We start from the raw sequence: 15,168 nt of genomic DNA on the forward strand, positions 1-15,168 counted from the left end.
CTGAAGACGCGTTATGGCCGTTCAAGCGCACCTGTGTTCATGCACGTGGACTTTTGTCTTTTATTTGCGCTTGTGGGTACCCAAAGAATGGAGACTGTATTAACTGTACTACCTACTCATAATTAATAGCATGCCCTATAAAAATAGTTACTCAAATGTATTGGAAAGGAAAATCGAAAATTTCCTTCTATCCCATTGAAAAAGTCATATGTGAGTAGCTTTATGGGTATTAATATTTTTTTCAATTTGACATTCTAATATTTGAAGACTTGTATTTACTTAGTTCTTTGCTTCAAATACTTTTATTGGGATATGTGATAAAACAATGCTTCGCAACACAGATTGCTCTGTCTGAATTCAATTGTTTGGTTGGAACTGAAATGGATAATATCGAGATTCAGAATATTTAAAAGGATATGTTGTGAAGGACCTGCTGCCATGAGGGAATCAATTTGGAGAGCGCCCAGGATTTAATATAGAAGAAAACAAGTATTGGCAAAGCCCGCAGGTCTGGCCTTTCACAGATGCCAATGCTCGGTGCCTATGTTGTTCAACATTAGCAAAAAGTAAAACCATGCTAAAAAATAAAAAAAAACACAGGGAAATGTGACATATGTTTGCATGTGTCTCCATGCATGTGACCGTGTCATGCCGCCACTGCAGCCCCAGCCTGATATTTGCATGTATATCCGTAATGACATGGTCATTTGTTTTTTATTTACATTCCAAGACGGTAAACGCCAATCTAGAAGTGCATATTTTCTTTTAACCACATCGCTGCTTGAGAGATTCCTCTCCTGTGCTGGGCCCTAATAGAAATGGGTGTGGTCATGACGAGCTCAGCTCTTCATGAGCACAGGAGCACTGTACTGCATGACGAGCTGAGCTCGTAATGAGCATGGAAGGTGTTAAAAGAAAGAAATGGCATGATGGAAAAGGAACAACCCTCTAGCCAACCGCAGCTGCTGGGCAATGGTACAAAGCAAACAGATTGTAGGAGCAACAGGATAGAGGGGGTATTGGTATGAATTAAGTGAACACCATAGCTTATAATAGTGAGCAGGGATGGGTTGTTCAGACCCATTCTTTTTGGGGGTTGTGTAGTAGAGGCATTCGTGGTTTAGCCATGTATGCCTCTGTCATACAACCAGGATGGGCAGCTGAGCGGAATAGGAAACTTTGGGGGAAACAACATAAGTGCTGGCTGAAAGACAGCGCATGGAGCTGAGGGAAGTATCACACATGAAAGAAAGAGGCAAAAGCAAGAAAACTCATGCACTAACATGGAGGGCTAGGAGCAAAGAAAAAAGTTGTTCCATGTACGTAAGCAGGAGAATAATACAAGCCATCCAAACTAAAGAAAACATACTTCAGTGGAAGGACAGATTCAAGAAGGGAAAGCAAAGGCATTGAATAAGAAACAAGTAAATAGGGATGCCAATAACGAAGAGGGAATGGACTGACCCAAAGCCCACTGTAAGTATTGCTATTGTACACAATAGCTCTTCAACAATGGGCAGCTACTAACTATCCGAAGAAAAGACCTATTAAACGTGGAAACAAAGTCAATGAGATATATGCCCGGAATAAGATGTTAAAAATAGTTAGACCAGTAATGGATTGCCTTTAATGAGTTTTTTATAGACTTAGATAAAAATATAGGTTGTTCCACATTTTATTACCCTAATGTAGTTAACTACGTTACTCTGCAGATCATAGCTTCATCGGCCTTTGCAGACCCATGCCTACCATTAATGTTGAGATAGGTTATAGTTAGGTGAACTTTTACGACTGACCAATCTGTCTCAGAGGATGGAGCCCACAAACACCCAGTATTATACGCCTTTGAGCTGTTGTCGACATCACCTAATATTAGGCCATGTGTAAGCAAATTACCCTTCCCCTACCAATGGCAAATCCACTGAGGAATGTTTGTAAGTATTCTCTCTGGCCTTAAGAAACCATCAGTAGCCCCGTGACATTACTTGATGTCTCACAATAAACAGCAAGAGAAATATATTCTGTTAAAAGAATGACCCACAAACAATTGAAAACAAGAAGCTTGCCATCAAACCTGCAACAGTGGATACATTTGCAGTGCTGGAGCAAGAGACAAATTCTGTATGAAAAGTCACCATCACAAGACCCTTATTCCTTTTCTGAAAATGAAAAAATATATTGTCATTTACATGAAAAATCTTATGTCATTATATTTTACATTTACTGCCTTTCTGACACGTTCTCTAGAGTGCATTGCACTTCTTGGTGGTAAGCAACTATTGATGTTCCTGGTTAAAATCTCTTAAAATACTTTTCCTTTAGACACAATCCAGAAGCTTGTACCACTTTGGTAACTTTAAGTCAAAGTGGGAAGTTATAAAAATATGATTTAGTTAATGTAAACATATTTTGAAAAGTGCCTGGTTTGTCAAACAAACCAGACCCTAAAGTACACCATCCAAGTACAACCATCTTTGTCACTTGAATGAATGATACCAAGGCTTGCGGGCATACACAACAACTATTGGACGCCCCATTTCAGAAAACTGAATAAATACAATTAAAAAATGTTGTAAAAAATATTGAACGCCCCTGGAAACCAACCATGAGACACCAGCCGCACTATCAGTTCATCTGAGCATCAACAAAGGCTGCATATAACACACATTAACAGTCCTTATATGGAGGGTTAGGTTTCGCCACACTGCTCCTGTTCAGATGTATATGGAATGCTCTTTATTTTGTCAGGGTGCTTAGCATTCTGTGGATCCACAGAGGGGCACTGCATTTCTGCTAGTATTCCCTAGTTGGCTACCAGGCTCTCCAGGTCAGAGATTGCACCACAACAATACCCTCACCCAGAACTGAGTATAGTTGCTGCCCCCTCAAACTATGTTTTATAGATTCTTACCATTGATTGCAGCTGACTCGAAGTTCAAGGACACAGGCCATGGTTTGTATTTTTCAGTGATGGGAAAGATATCAGCCATGCTCCTATGATAAAGTATAACCATTCCTATATATATATGATGATCTAATTTTCATAGAGTGTGTACTCTGTATGCTGTGCATGTGTGACCGAATGGATGTTGCATGGCTCGAACATCATTTGTGGTGAAAGACTTCTTATCATGTTTCGTTAGGGTACCGTTTCCTACACGAATGCGGAAGGGATGCTGCTCCGTACCTTTGACGAAGCAGGCATCACTCACTTCCGGTCCGAAGGGAGTTAGCAGTCTAGCTGCACTCCGGAGGCTGCCGGCGACTTCAAGCGCTTCCGGGGGAAACCACTTAAGACCCGTGGTTTCCACCCGCTCAGTGCTTCGGATTCCGTATTACACGGCGGTCCTCAGAATTAGAGTTCTGCGAAGGGTTTGTGAGTGTTCAGAAGTGAATGGCGCACAACAAGTAGTGGTTGAGTCGAAAGAAATGGTAGTTATGGTTGGTGCAACTCGGTCAGAGAAAACCCTAAACTCTGAGAACCAAAGGTGGAGAGACTCCTCCCTTGTAGTCAATTGTAAGCAAGGTCCGATGCACACAACAAATATATGTGATACGATTGACAGGAAACCAGTCTTGTCGTTTTATTGGAATGCGTATAGTTGGAACAGGAAACCAGGAAACAGGCTGGTTTCCTGTTCCAACTATACGCATTCCAATAAAACGACACAAAAAGAACACGCTTGTGCGACTCCATCCTTGTTATTTGTCTGTGATCAATCATATCACAAATATTTGTTGTGTGCATCGGACCTTGCTTACACGGTGGTCCTCAGCCCAGAAGTAAATTTGCAGTCTTCCATCTACTGTTCCTTGTTGGAACATACCTTGTGGTTCTTGCGCTGTTGCACGTTTGCTGTCTCCGGCTCTTCTCACACGCTGTGTGACGATCTGACTCCCTGGACACCCACACGCACTGGAGGGCATTTCCTTGTTTGGGCCACGTTGGGGACATCCTGTTCCTACTCTGCTTTCCTACACACCAACAACGCGCCGGAGCGCATTGTTTTGTTTTCCTTTCCGCGCCAAAGGTGCTTTGCTGATTTTGTTGGGCCACGTGGAAACGCCCTGTTCTATACTTACTACAACGTGCTGGAGCGCGTTTGTTTTGTTTTCCTTTCCGCGCCAAACGCGCCTTGCTGATTTTGTTGTAACTCGCCATACTGCGCTGGAGCTTATTTGTTTAGTTCTGCTGACCTTACCGCGCTGAAGTCGCACTTGCTGATTTTTCCACACCGCGCTGGGAGCGCCCATGCTGATTTCTCTCCAACTCACGCAGGAGCACTGATACCCTATTTACGCCTGATGACTCCTTCTACAGGTACTAGAACATTCCTTGCATGTGCATAAAGGGAGGAGAAAGGAAGGGGCTATGTTGTGTGTTTTTGTTATATATTAATAAGGGCTCTTATTTCTCCTATAAAGTGGTCAGTACACACGGCGGTCCCCAAACAGAGGTACCAAGTACATCCCAGCGTTTTTTTGGTTTCCTTCCCCGTGCCCATCAACATCCTCACCTGTGTATAGCCAGCTTGGGGGTAAGGTGGGTCCGGTGGTGGTGGCTCATGTCGTCTCTGCAAGATTACTTCGCAAGTCAAAGGTAAGACTTGTGGGGTCCCTTACACTTCTGCTCTCCAAATGTACCTGTGCTTCTTTTTCCTCTGTGTTGTGCTGTACGGTGCAAAGACACAGATGGGCATGACCTGCACTGTCGGACTCTCTTCTTACTGGAAACAATGTGGTGCCTTCCCCGGAGTTGTCACACAAAAGTGTGGTAATAAACCTACTCTTTTTAAATGCTGAGAATGCTTTGGATATGGGATGTAGTTTGATTTGGTGATAAGCTGAATTCAAACCCAGTCTAGTGAAGAATTTTGCATTATTCAGCATTAGCCCCATTTCTGAAATATTCGATAGTGGAAAGCTATCCATCACAATGCATTGATTCATGCAACTTAAATCTACACAAATTCTTACTTTCCCACCCATTTATTTTTTTAATAACATCTGGAGACCGACATTTTGATGTTTCCACTTGTTCGATGACACCCTCACTTTGCATGTCTTCCAACCTCTTTTTTACTTCCCCCACGTAGAGCAATGGGAATTCTTCTGGCTACATGTCAATTAGGTTCTGCCTCCTCTTTCATTTTTATTTTGTGAGCATACCCCTTCAACATGCCTAACTGATCCCTGAATACATTAGAAAATTTCAGCAAAATGACTTCCAAACTTTCATGAGTTTGAATAGCCAGTACCTTTTCGGAGTTCTAAGACGATATGTAAATCATATTGCTGTACCCAGCCCAAGATAGCTGGCACCCCTCATGACACATACACTTTCCCAGACACCCTCCTCTCCTTGAATTCAAAGTCATACTCCATACATCCCTCAATGTGTATCCTCTCTCCACTATAACCTTTCAGATAAACATCATTGTTGTAACTCTACATTCGGCCTTTTATTTTCTGCCCTTGGTCTATGCATTCTCACTTCTTCTTTGTCCTCAATACAAAGTACAATATCTTGTGTGACATCATCCTCTGCAACACACACCACCCTATTCCTGGATAACTCTTTACATACTCTTGCTAAATGACCCTTTCTCCCACACCTCCTACAATCTTAGTCCTGTGCAAAACAACCTTTAAAATCCACAGCATGTGCCATGTTTCCACATCTGTAACACCCTCTAAATCCTGTTCTCACATAACTACTCACTTTCTCCTTGGGCTTCTCCACAATCTGTCTCTCTTCTTTACCTTCCATAGTTTGTTTACATTTACAATCCCCCTTTGTAAAATTGTCCTACTTATTTAATACATTAACTCCTACTTCCAGTTTTCTTTCCAACTGTTGCATTTCATACATGAATTGTCCGCTTCCTCTGATATTTTTGCAATCATTTTGCTTCCGGTAACATTGGATTCCTTGCAGCCCACCCTCTGTTTCTGTCGTATGAGGGAGCTTTTGAGGAAAGGCAGAGAGTTTGAATGGCAAGAAACTTTTAGTACAGCCAATGCAGGAATGTTAACCCCATTTGAGGCAAAGAACAAAACTATTTTGAGTGTTGATGCCAGTGCTCAGGGGATTAGGGCTGTTTTAATACAGATAAAGAATGGTGTGGATAAATCTGTCACTTGTGCCTTAAAGTTTCTTTCCCAAACGGAAGAGAACTTTGCTGTAATTGAGAAAGAGGCTCTGGTATCGGCGTGGGGAGTTGTGTATTTCCACACAAATTTATGGGGTATGCGGTTTGCATTATGGACGAATCATAAGCCGTTGGTGAGAGTATCAGACTAGCATGCTTTGCATCTAGGTCACAAGGATACAGGTACGATCTTGAGCATGTATGGGTGGAAGAATGTGCAGGCTTATTGCTTATCCAGGTTGCTGTTGAGAGTTTTGTATGAAGGTAGGATGGAGGAAGAGTTAGTTTGTGTGGTAGCAAATATTGAAGATGTGTTGGAAGGAGAATTTGAGTCCATCACCCAAGAGTTGGAAGCAGCTGCAAAAATTGATGGGATTTTCAAGGACTTGGTGAGGAGTACTCGTGAGGGTTGGAAACGTGAAGGAGATGTGAGAACTCCCTTGAGTGGTTTTGTAAAAATACAAGATGAATTGAGCAGTGGGTCAAATGAATCTTTGGTGTCGAGAGGGTAGAAATATGTGCCTCTGGAGGGGGTGAGAAAGAAGTTGATCATACTAGGGCATAAAGGCCATTTGGGTCAATCTTTGGCAAAAATCGTCTGAAGGAAGAATTTGGGTTGCCTGGAATTGATGATAATATAAAATTTTGGGTGAAAGAGTGCATGTTCTGTAAAGAGTGAGAAGCGTTTGAAGGTTCGGAGTGGAAGGTATGGGTTCAGTGAGTGAGGCAAGTGATACATGGTGTAAGGTGTGTTTGGATTACATAAGTCCCATGGAGTTTTTGGGCAAGTGTGTTAGGTTTGGCATGGTGGTGACTGTTTTCTCAAGGGGGATGATGGTGGGATTCATGAGGAATAAAATGACGGGGACTGCCATTAGATTATTGGAACAAGTATTCATGAGTAACGTTTTACTAACATGGGCCTCTATCCAACACTGCTCTACACAACAATTTTCTTTTGTTGCAACCACTCCTTGCATCTTAAATGGTGTCACTTTTGCAGCGTAATAAGGATTTTAGCTGTAATACCACAATACTGATGTCATTGCTTCAAGTAATAGAATGTCACACGGTAGACGGTCTCATATAATCTCAAGTACATCTATTAGCCTTTTTGGCTAAGCCATTAAGAACATGATGACACAAACACTCTGTTCCATGCATTGCAAAGTGTTTTTTTTAACCAAAACACAGGCACAGTTTCAATATTTATTTGCAGAAGCGGGAACCAGTTTTTCATGCTGAAAATGGCTGCAAGTGAACTGCCTCCACTCGTGGCAATCTTCCATCCCCTTTTCCTGGCCCACTCCCAAAGGCAATGTATCAACTCCCACCTCAGCACTTGTTGTCCCTTGCTTTCTGGCTGCCACTGTGCTCCCACTGCCGTCCAACAAGGATTTGGATTTGGATATGTAGAGCGCATAGCTACCCTTGGGCATCCCAGCACTAAGAGGACCTAGTTTTTCCAGAGGGGAGGGGGACGGTCGGAAAGACAGGGTTTTAAGGGAAGAGCCAAGTTTTTAAACAAGCTCGTGCTACTGGCCTGCTTCATACCCAGTCAAGATGTCCCTGTCCATTTCCTCTTCCCCACATCTCTAACCTGTGAGTGGAGGGCATGCAGTGGCTGTTTTGTGTGTCCTCAAGATTTCCTGGCATATTATGCCCTACCCACGGGAAATCACGCATCATGGAATCTGGTGTGCAAGCTGGCTATGCAAAGTTGGTTACAGTCAGAAACCTTTGATGTGCTAAAGATTCTGAAGTTTCTCAACTATGCAAGACTATCTGAAAATAGTTAGAACCATAATCTACTCCACTATTCAATGCTAATTTCTTAGGGAAACTTTCTTGAGAAAATACATCCATAAAAGAATACTTCACTCTTGTCATATCTAAAAGACCTTAAAACCTAATCCAAACTAATATTCATTTAACACTAGGGTGAACTTTGTTGCCAGACAAAGTATGAAACAGACTTGGAAAATCTGTACCCTCTCAGTATTTCATGGAACTAAGCATGAGCGAATTTTGCGGATCTCGCGTTCGCGAATTTTGCGGATTTGCGGATTCGCAATCCGCAAAATCCGCGAATTCCCGCGAATTTGCGGATTTTTTTTTTTTTGTGTTCGCCCGTGTTTCTGCCAGTTCGCGAGGGTTTTGTACACTTTCGCAAATTGCGAACTTACCTGTCGGGTCGCAAGTTTCGCGAACTTGTTGTTTCTACGTGTCCAGCCTGTTTGGGACACTCTTCTTCATCACTGCCACTCTCTGTCACCACTGCCACTCTCTGACTACTCATGCCACCCTCTGGCCCACCCATGCCACCCTCTGTTTCATCACCACACCCTCTGGTTGTCCAGTGTACATTATTTTCGGCAAAGCAAAGCACACCTTCCCTGCCTCAAGTGACCTGAATTAATTTGGGGCTGATTCATGTGTCACAGAATATTTTTTTAGCTGGCACCTGCTTCCTTAGTGCGCCCTGATTAGTGATCTTTTGCACTTGCTAAGTGCTTTCATTGTTGCAAAATTAGTTACAACACCTGCCCTGCCCCAACTGACAATAATGAATTAGGGGCTGATTAATGGATTTTAACTTCCAGCCTGGCTCCTGCTTGTCTCCCTTAGCTGTAATTCAGGACCTTTGTGGCATATGTGTAACTATTCTGAGGTTCAGAGCAGGGTCACATACTAGTTTCAACTGGCAACTGAACTCTGGAGGGGCCCCTCAGGAAGCACTCCAGGAAATGGCTACTAATGATGAGCCTGAACTTTTGAACCTGGTAAGTAGTTACTTTCAGTTTTGCTAAAATCGTATTTCTGCAATTTTGCACTTATTCGCGGGGCGCGAACTCACGCGAACAGTGCGAGCAGTGCGAGCAAAATCCGCTGCTCGCGGATTTGCGGATTTTGCGGGAAATTCGCAAATCTCGCGGATTGCGGATTTCCCGAAAATCCGCAAAATCCGCGAGCGGAACGGATTTTCCGCCCACGCCTACATGGAACACACTACAAACTTCATAGGCAGAGTGCTACAAAATAGTCTCTTATCACTTGACCTGCATACACTACTCCCTACAAAATCCTCCACATCGTAGTCCATGCCAATAACGTTGCCTCTAACTGTGTCAAATACAATGCTGGAGCAACGTCCCCATAAAGCGGCAGGTCAGGAACTAAACTTTTTTCCCTAGGCCAGCTCGCTCTCACCAACTTCATCACCACATTTAAATGAAACACACACTTATGGCACTCTTCCCAACAATGTCTGAACTGCTGCCCACATATACACCATTAGCAAAACCCACCAAGCACTCCAAATCATCTTCAAAGTTTGAACATTTTGCCAATACCAGACACCTCTAGTGACATAGGGATTTTTCATAGGAGAAGGAGGACGGCAAGGATGGCGAGGGGCAGGAAGGAGAGCGACCAGGCAGAGGAGGAGGCAGCCACCCAGGTAAGTGCCTTCTTTTTTCATTAATTTGGGAGGGTGAAGGGGCTGGCTTACTCCACTCTGCCACGGAGGGGAGTTTTTGCCTAAACTTCACGTTTGAAACGGAGCGCATAATAGGCAAAAATGACTCTGCGCACCACTTGGAGATCCCCACGTAGAACCAATTTGATAGTGAGGATCTCCTCCTTCAGGTCCCGAAAGGCCACGAGGAGGAATTGTCCAGTCACACCCTTTTCCAACCACAGCAGAGCAGTTGGTGCTTGATCTGCCGGGAGGGTCCAAGTCCCGGGTCGAGTACCAGCCTGCTGATACAGATTAATGGAGCTATCCTTGCTTCGATCATAACGTAGGGTGGAGAGGGCAGTTCACAGTTGGAGACAGAAGCTTGAACAATCAGGGGCACCCTCACCCAGGGCAGAGGCGGCAACCATTCCATGAGTTTGCAACTGACTCTGCGGGCCAGGGATTTCCATAGCATTCTTTGTTCCCCAGAGATTCCCAGTCTGTGTGCATATCAAGGGGCCTGACACTTAAGTTCAATGTGGTTAAGTCCCTTGTTTTGGGGCCTCCACAAATATCTGCCCTCTACACTCCTCTGACAGGAATACATCAGGTCCCTGGGCCAAGGCAGCATGGCTCTATCTCTGTCACTCCACAGCCTCTATCCCTCTGATTGTCCTCTGCTCAATCAAAACGCTGTTGGAGGGTTGCCAGGTGTCATTGGTTTCATCTCCCACGCTGCCCCGCTACCACTCAATTAACTTAGTCCTCAACCTACGGGCCCGCTAATGCAGGCTCCCTCGGTCAGTCTGGGTGGGCAACCGCTTCCCCGCCACAGTCAACCGTGTTGCATCATACAGGCAATTCTTCCCGGTACTGTGCGGTTCTGTTCTTACCCCTTCCCAGAGGGCTGGGTTCCTCTTGACATCATGGCTAGGATGCAGGATAGACCTCCAAGCAGTCACCTTAGCGGGTTCCTCCCTGCAGCCCCGCAGACGCTTACGGCCTAGCGGCATCCTACCTTCTGCAATCTGGCTCGATGTTTCCACAAGGAAAAGTCAAGTCCACCACAGCTCAGGATCTGCTTCTAAGCACTGCTACTATTCTGCCCATCTTTCCTCATGGGTCACAGCTGCTCCATGCAGTTTGCTAATTTTAGCATTCATCGATTTTCATGTCTGTGGGGTCTACTCTGGGCTCTCTGCCATACTGCACATGGGTAATTTCAGCTCATCCCCCATGCCCGGAAACCATTAGCTATGCATGCGGGGCCCGCCCTCCATTCTCTACAGGCCCTGGTGTAGCAGGAGGGGGTTGGATAGTGCTCCTTGTCAGAGCTGCAGGACCAGGCGTCCACTTTGTTCGATGCTTGGCCATGACCCCCTGTATTCATATTATTTTTATCCAATGCTATAATTTCAGGTGAAGTAATTTCCTAATCCTAGAAGGGATTGAACATTTTTCCCATTCACAAAAAGGGAACCAAAAACAACCTCACAAACTACAGGCCGATAAACCTGATTGGTTTTGAAATTTTCTGAAAACAAGTGTTCTCTAAATTGAATCCTTGGTTGGATAAAATCATATGTTAACAGATCTACAGGAAGGATTCCAGTCAAAGGTGCAGCGGCTGAGATTTTTTTCACACAAATGCGAGCCGCCATTTTCTAGCGCGACGCTCCCATTTCAGATTTCTTGCTTCCTCAGGAGTTGCCTGTCAGCTGTAATTTCGGGCACCATTGACAGTTTGTTATAGTGCTTTCCTTAGCTCTTGGTGCTGCAGCTGTGAATTCCTCTCTTTACATACGAACAACCTGACATCCAGCCTCCCCAGATTTACTGGGCAACCTGCACTTTTCCGCAAGTATGACTTTCCTCAAATGACCCTTTCCTCCAGGCTGGCCCAAATTTAATCTTTCTCCACTTATTGATAGATGAACATTAAAGTTCTCATGTAATCTAGAAGCATAAATTACATTGAAATATGTGTAAATATGATATATTGATATAATTTGTGTTGTAATTTCTTATAGATCACTTTACTTTGGATTTTTACATCTCAACAATCATTTTTTTTGTGGATGACCAGGATTCGATCTTTTCAAAAGCTTAAGCAACGTTCAATTAATTTTGTCAAGATGGCCAGTGACTCGCATACTTCTTCCTAACCACTTTCTTCAGGTATAAAACCAAAGAGAGCAAAAAATGACCCTCCCTCTCCAATTCTGTTGTCCCATAACTGGTTTTGGCCACCATTTTGGATGAGGGGCAAGGTCTTAAACCTTTTCTTGTTAAGCAGCTAATGAAAAACTACAATAAATTGAAAGCAGCTGGATTATCACTGGATTGTCATGGAGGGCAAGATGTCTGAGTTGGAATGGCGAAAATACATATGTTGAAAATCAAAAATCTCAAATTACATACTTAGGACCTTGAAAATTTAAACAAAAGGAACAATCGTCGCCTTTATGGTCTTCCTGAGAACCTTGAAGGTTCTGCCCTTCTTGAAGAGGTTTTTACATGATCTGCTTGGCCCTCAATCTATACTCTCTCAACATTCAACGTGCACATCACTTGGGCCGCCTTCAATCCCACTCCACTAAACTTCAAGGTATCATAATGCTCTTTTGGGAATTCACCGACTTGATGCATGTTTTGAAAACTGCTAAGGAAAAACATTGTCTAGGCTGGTCTGGTCATAACATATTAATTTCTCAAGATATTTCCAACGCAACTAATGCTTGTCGAAAATAATTCCTAGCCGTTTGACTCCAGATGAGAGAACTGAACATTCGTTATGCTATTCTTCATCCCTGCCTCTGTAAAGCCACCCATGAAGGTGTTTTTATCTGGATCTTGCGATGATCCAGATAAACGAAAAACTTTTTTACTGAGAATTACAAGTCAGAATATGAAGGTTAATGCTTGATGTTGCTAAATACCCTCAACTCTTCGCATGGCTTTTCTTATTCTATTCTTTGATTCTGTATTTCTTTAAATATATGGCTATTTTTTATATATCTTCTAGTCTCCTCTGCTGTCGCTCTTGCTTTTGACACTAGCATGCACTATGCTCATCCTTTGTTCTCTCTTTTCCAGATCTAGATTTCCATAATTGATCTGTCCTGTATTTTTCCTTCTCTTATTTCCTTTCCCTCATTTCTATTTCACTCCTATTTTGCCCTCTTCTTTTTCCTTGTTTCTTTTTCTTATTTCCGTTATATTTGTATAAGTGGTTACTATATACTCTTTCTTCTTTTCTAAGGGACTTTTTTCTTATGTTCTTTCTTTGTTGATAAACTGTCTTTATATTTTTCTTATCAATTTTACAGCCTGTTGTAACTGTTCCTGTATCTTCATCCCGACCCCACATCATGTTTAATGTTGTCTCAAAGAATGTTCGTGGTCTGGCTCATCCTGTCAAATGTCAGAAGGTACTTTCTCACCTATCTAAGCTTAATACACATGTTGCTTTTTTATGGGAAAGACATTGTAATGATGTTGAATCACTTAAACCTAAACGTCGCTGGGTTGGTCAGGTTACTTTTTCTTTTGTTGTTAATCATAAATGCGGTGTAGCCATTTTATGCCACAAGTCATTGAATATTCAGATTTTATCAATTGAATGGGACACAAATGGACAATGGTTGTTGGTTGATGCTATTATATTTCATAATCGTATAACTTTCTTCAATATTTATGGTCCTGTTAAATCTCACCCTGAGCTTTTGCCCTGTGTTAAATTAGTTATCTTCTTTCTCTAATCCGAATATTATTGTTGCCTGGGATTTTAATGATTGGCTGGACCCGTTTACGGATAGGAAATCTAATTACAAATTTAAACCTGATAATTCTCATAAAGCATTCCAATCTGCCATTGCCTCTCACCTATTCTTTGATGTATGGAAAACATGCAACCCTTATGTATTTGAAGTTGCATTCTTTTCCAATGTACACCATACTATTTCTCAGAAAGATTATATTCTAGTTTCTAAATCCTTACTCCCCTCTATTCAATCAACAGAAATTGGTTCTATATTTATTTCTGACCATGCCTCTGTTTTGTCCACCTTTGACATGTCTCTTAATACTTCTATAAAGGGACGTTGTCCATTTAATAACTCCATACTATCAGACAAAGCCTTTATTTTAGAAGTGACTTCCTTTATTAATGCTTTTTTTCAACACAATCACACTAAAGACACTACTGTTCACTATAATTGGGATGCTTTCAAGGCTTCTTTTAGGGCCTTCACAATTGCCTACTCTGCTAAAAAGAAAAAGACATTAGATTCCATTTACCTCTCTAACATATCAAAGTTCTTAAGCATACATACTTCACCTCCAAGTCCTCCGCTAATTTGTTGGAACTGATTAAAGCCAAGTCTGCCCTGAATAAGATTACTACGATTGATGTTTGCACGTCCTCCTCAAAATTAAATCGAAATACCTTGGCAGCCAAAATAAAGCTGGCAAAATTTTAGCCAATTATATAAAAATCAAATCGGAATGGACAAATATTGGCCCTATTCGTCATAATCACAAAAAAACTGTAATGTCTTCTGACTCTGATATTAATAATGCTTTTGAATCCTATTATGAACTTCTCTATAAAAAGGATACAATTCCTTGTGAGTTTGATATTAAGACTTTTTTCATGCCCCCCTATTCCTGATACTCTTTTATCTCTTGAACAATATGTTACTCTTAAGGAACTTATCAAAGCTATTAAGTCTTTGAATAAGGCCAGAGCTCCTAGGCCAAATGGCTTCTTCGTTGAGCTTATTTCCTCCTTTTCCTCTATTTTTGCCCCTAAATTATTATAACTTTTTAGTTCTTTTTTGCTAAGCTCTTAATCCAGTGGTCCCTTTTTGGATGCCCTTATTGTCATTATCCCTAAACAGGCTAAAGATCCTGCCCTCTCTACAAACTATCAGGCAATTTCGTTAATTAACTATGATTGTAAAAACGTTGCTAAAATTCTAGTATCTTGTTTGGAGGATGTTGTTCTCCACCTTGTTAAGCCTGACCAGGTTGGGTATATGAAAGGCAGGCTTACCTCCTATAATGCTAAAATGTTCTCTAACGTTCCTTGCCTCTGGGGAAAAAATATCCAGCTCCTCTTGCTGCCCTCTCACTTGATGCTCAAAAAGCTTTTGATCGTATAAATTGGCAATTTATTTTAAAAAAGACAAAGAAAAAAAAAATTGTCCTAAACTTTATTGATCTCCAGGAATACATTTTTGATCTTTAAAGTATTTTGTGAAATCACTGTATTGACAATATGTAATCACAATTATTGCTTATGTTTTGAGATATTGTCTTGTTTTTGAATATATTTATGTCAATTGTTTTTTGATACACTTTCTTGATTGAAAACAGATATGTCTTTGAATGTTGTCGTGAAATATTGATGTTTTTATGCTTTCGTCACATACATGTACAAGATTGATTTAAAAATGAATTATATCAAGTAAAAAGGTATAAATAAATAGACCAAGATAAACAAATATAGGTTGTTTGTCATATGGAATTCACCTCTAGAAGTTGGCATCTTTG

The 15,168-nt window shown here is 41.9% G+C and overlaps 1 protein-coding gene across 2 annotated transcripts in view; it reads right to left on the reverse strand.

The window, feature by feature from the left end:
• Positions 1-15,168, reverse strand: part of LOC147674128 (dipeptidase 2-like) — a 365,658-nt gene that overhangs the window by 50,311 nt on the left and 300,179 nt on the right. For both annotated transcript variants that reach the window (XM_086945196.1, XM_086945195.1), the window contains exon 8: positions 2,075-2,159. In XM_086945196.1, coding sequence (XP_086801322.1) covers positions 2,075-2,159 — 85 coding nt within the window. The remainder of the gene's footprint in view (positions 1-2,074; positions 2,160-15,168) is intronic.

The sequence above is a fragment of the Lissotriton vulgaris genome, chromosome 12, assembly GCF_964263255.1.
Source record: "Lissotriton vulgaris chromosome 12, aLisVul1.2, whole genome shotgun sequence".
Taxonomy (NCBI): domain Eukaryota; kingdom Metazoa; phylum Chordata; class Amphibia; order Caudata; family Salamandridae; genus Lissotriton; species Lissotriton vulgaris.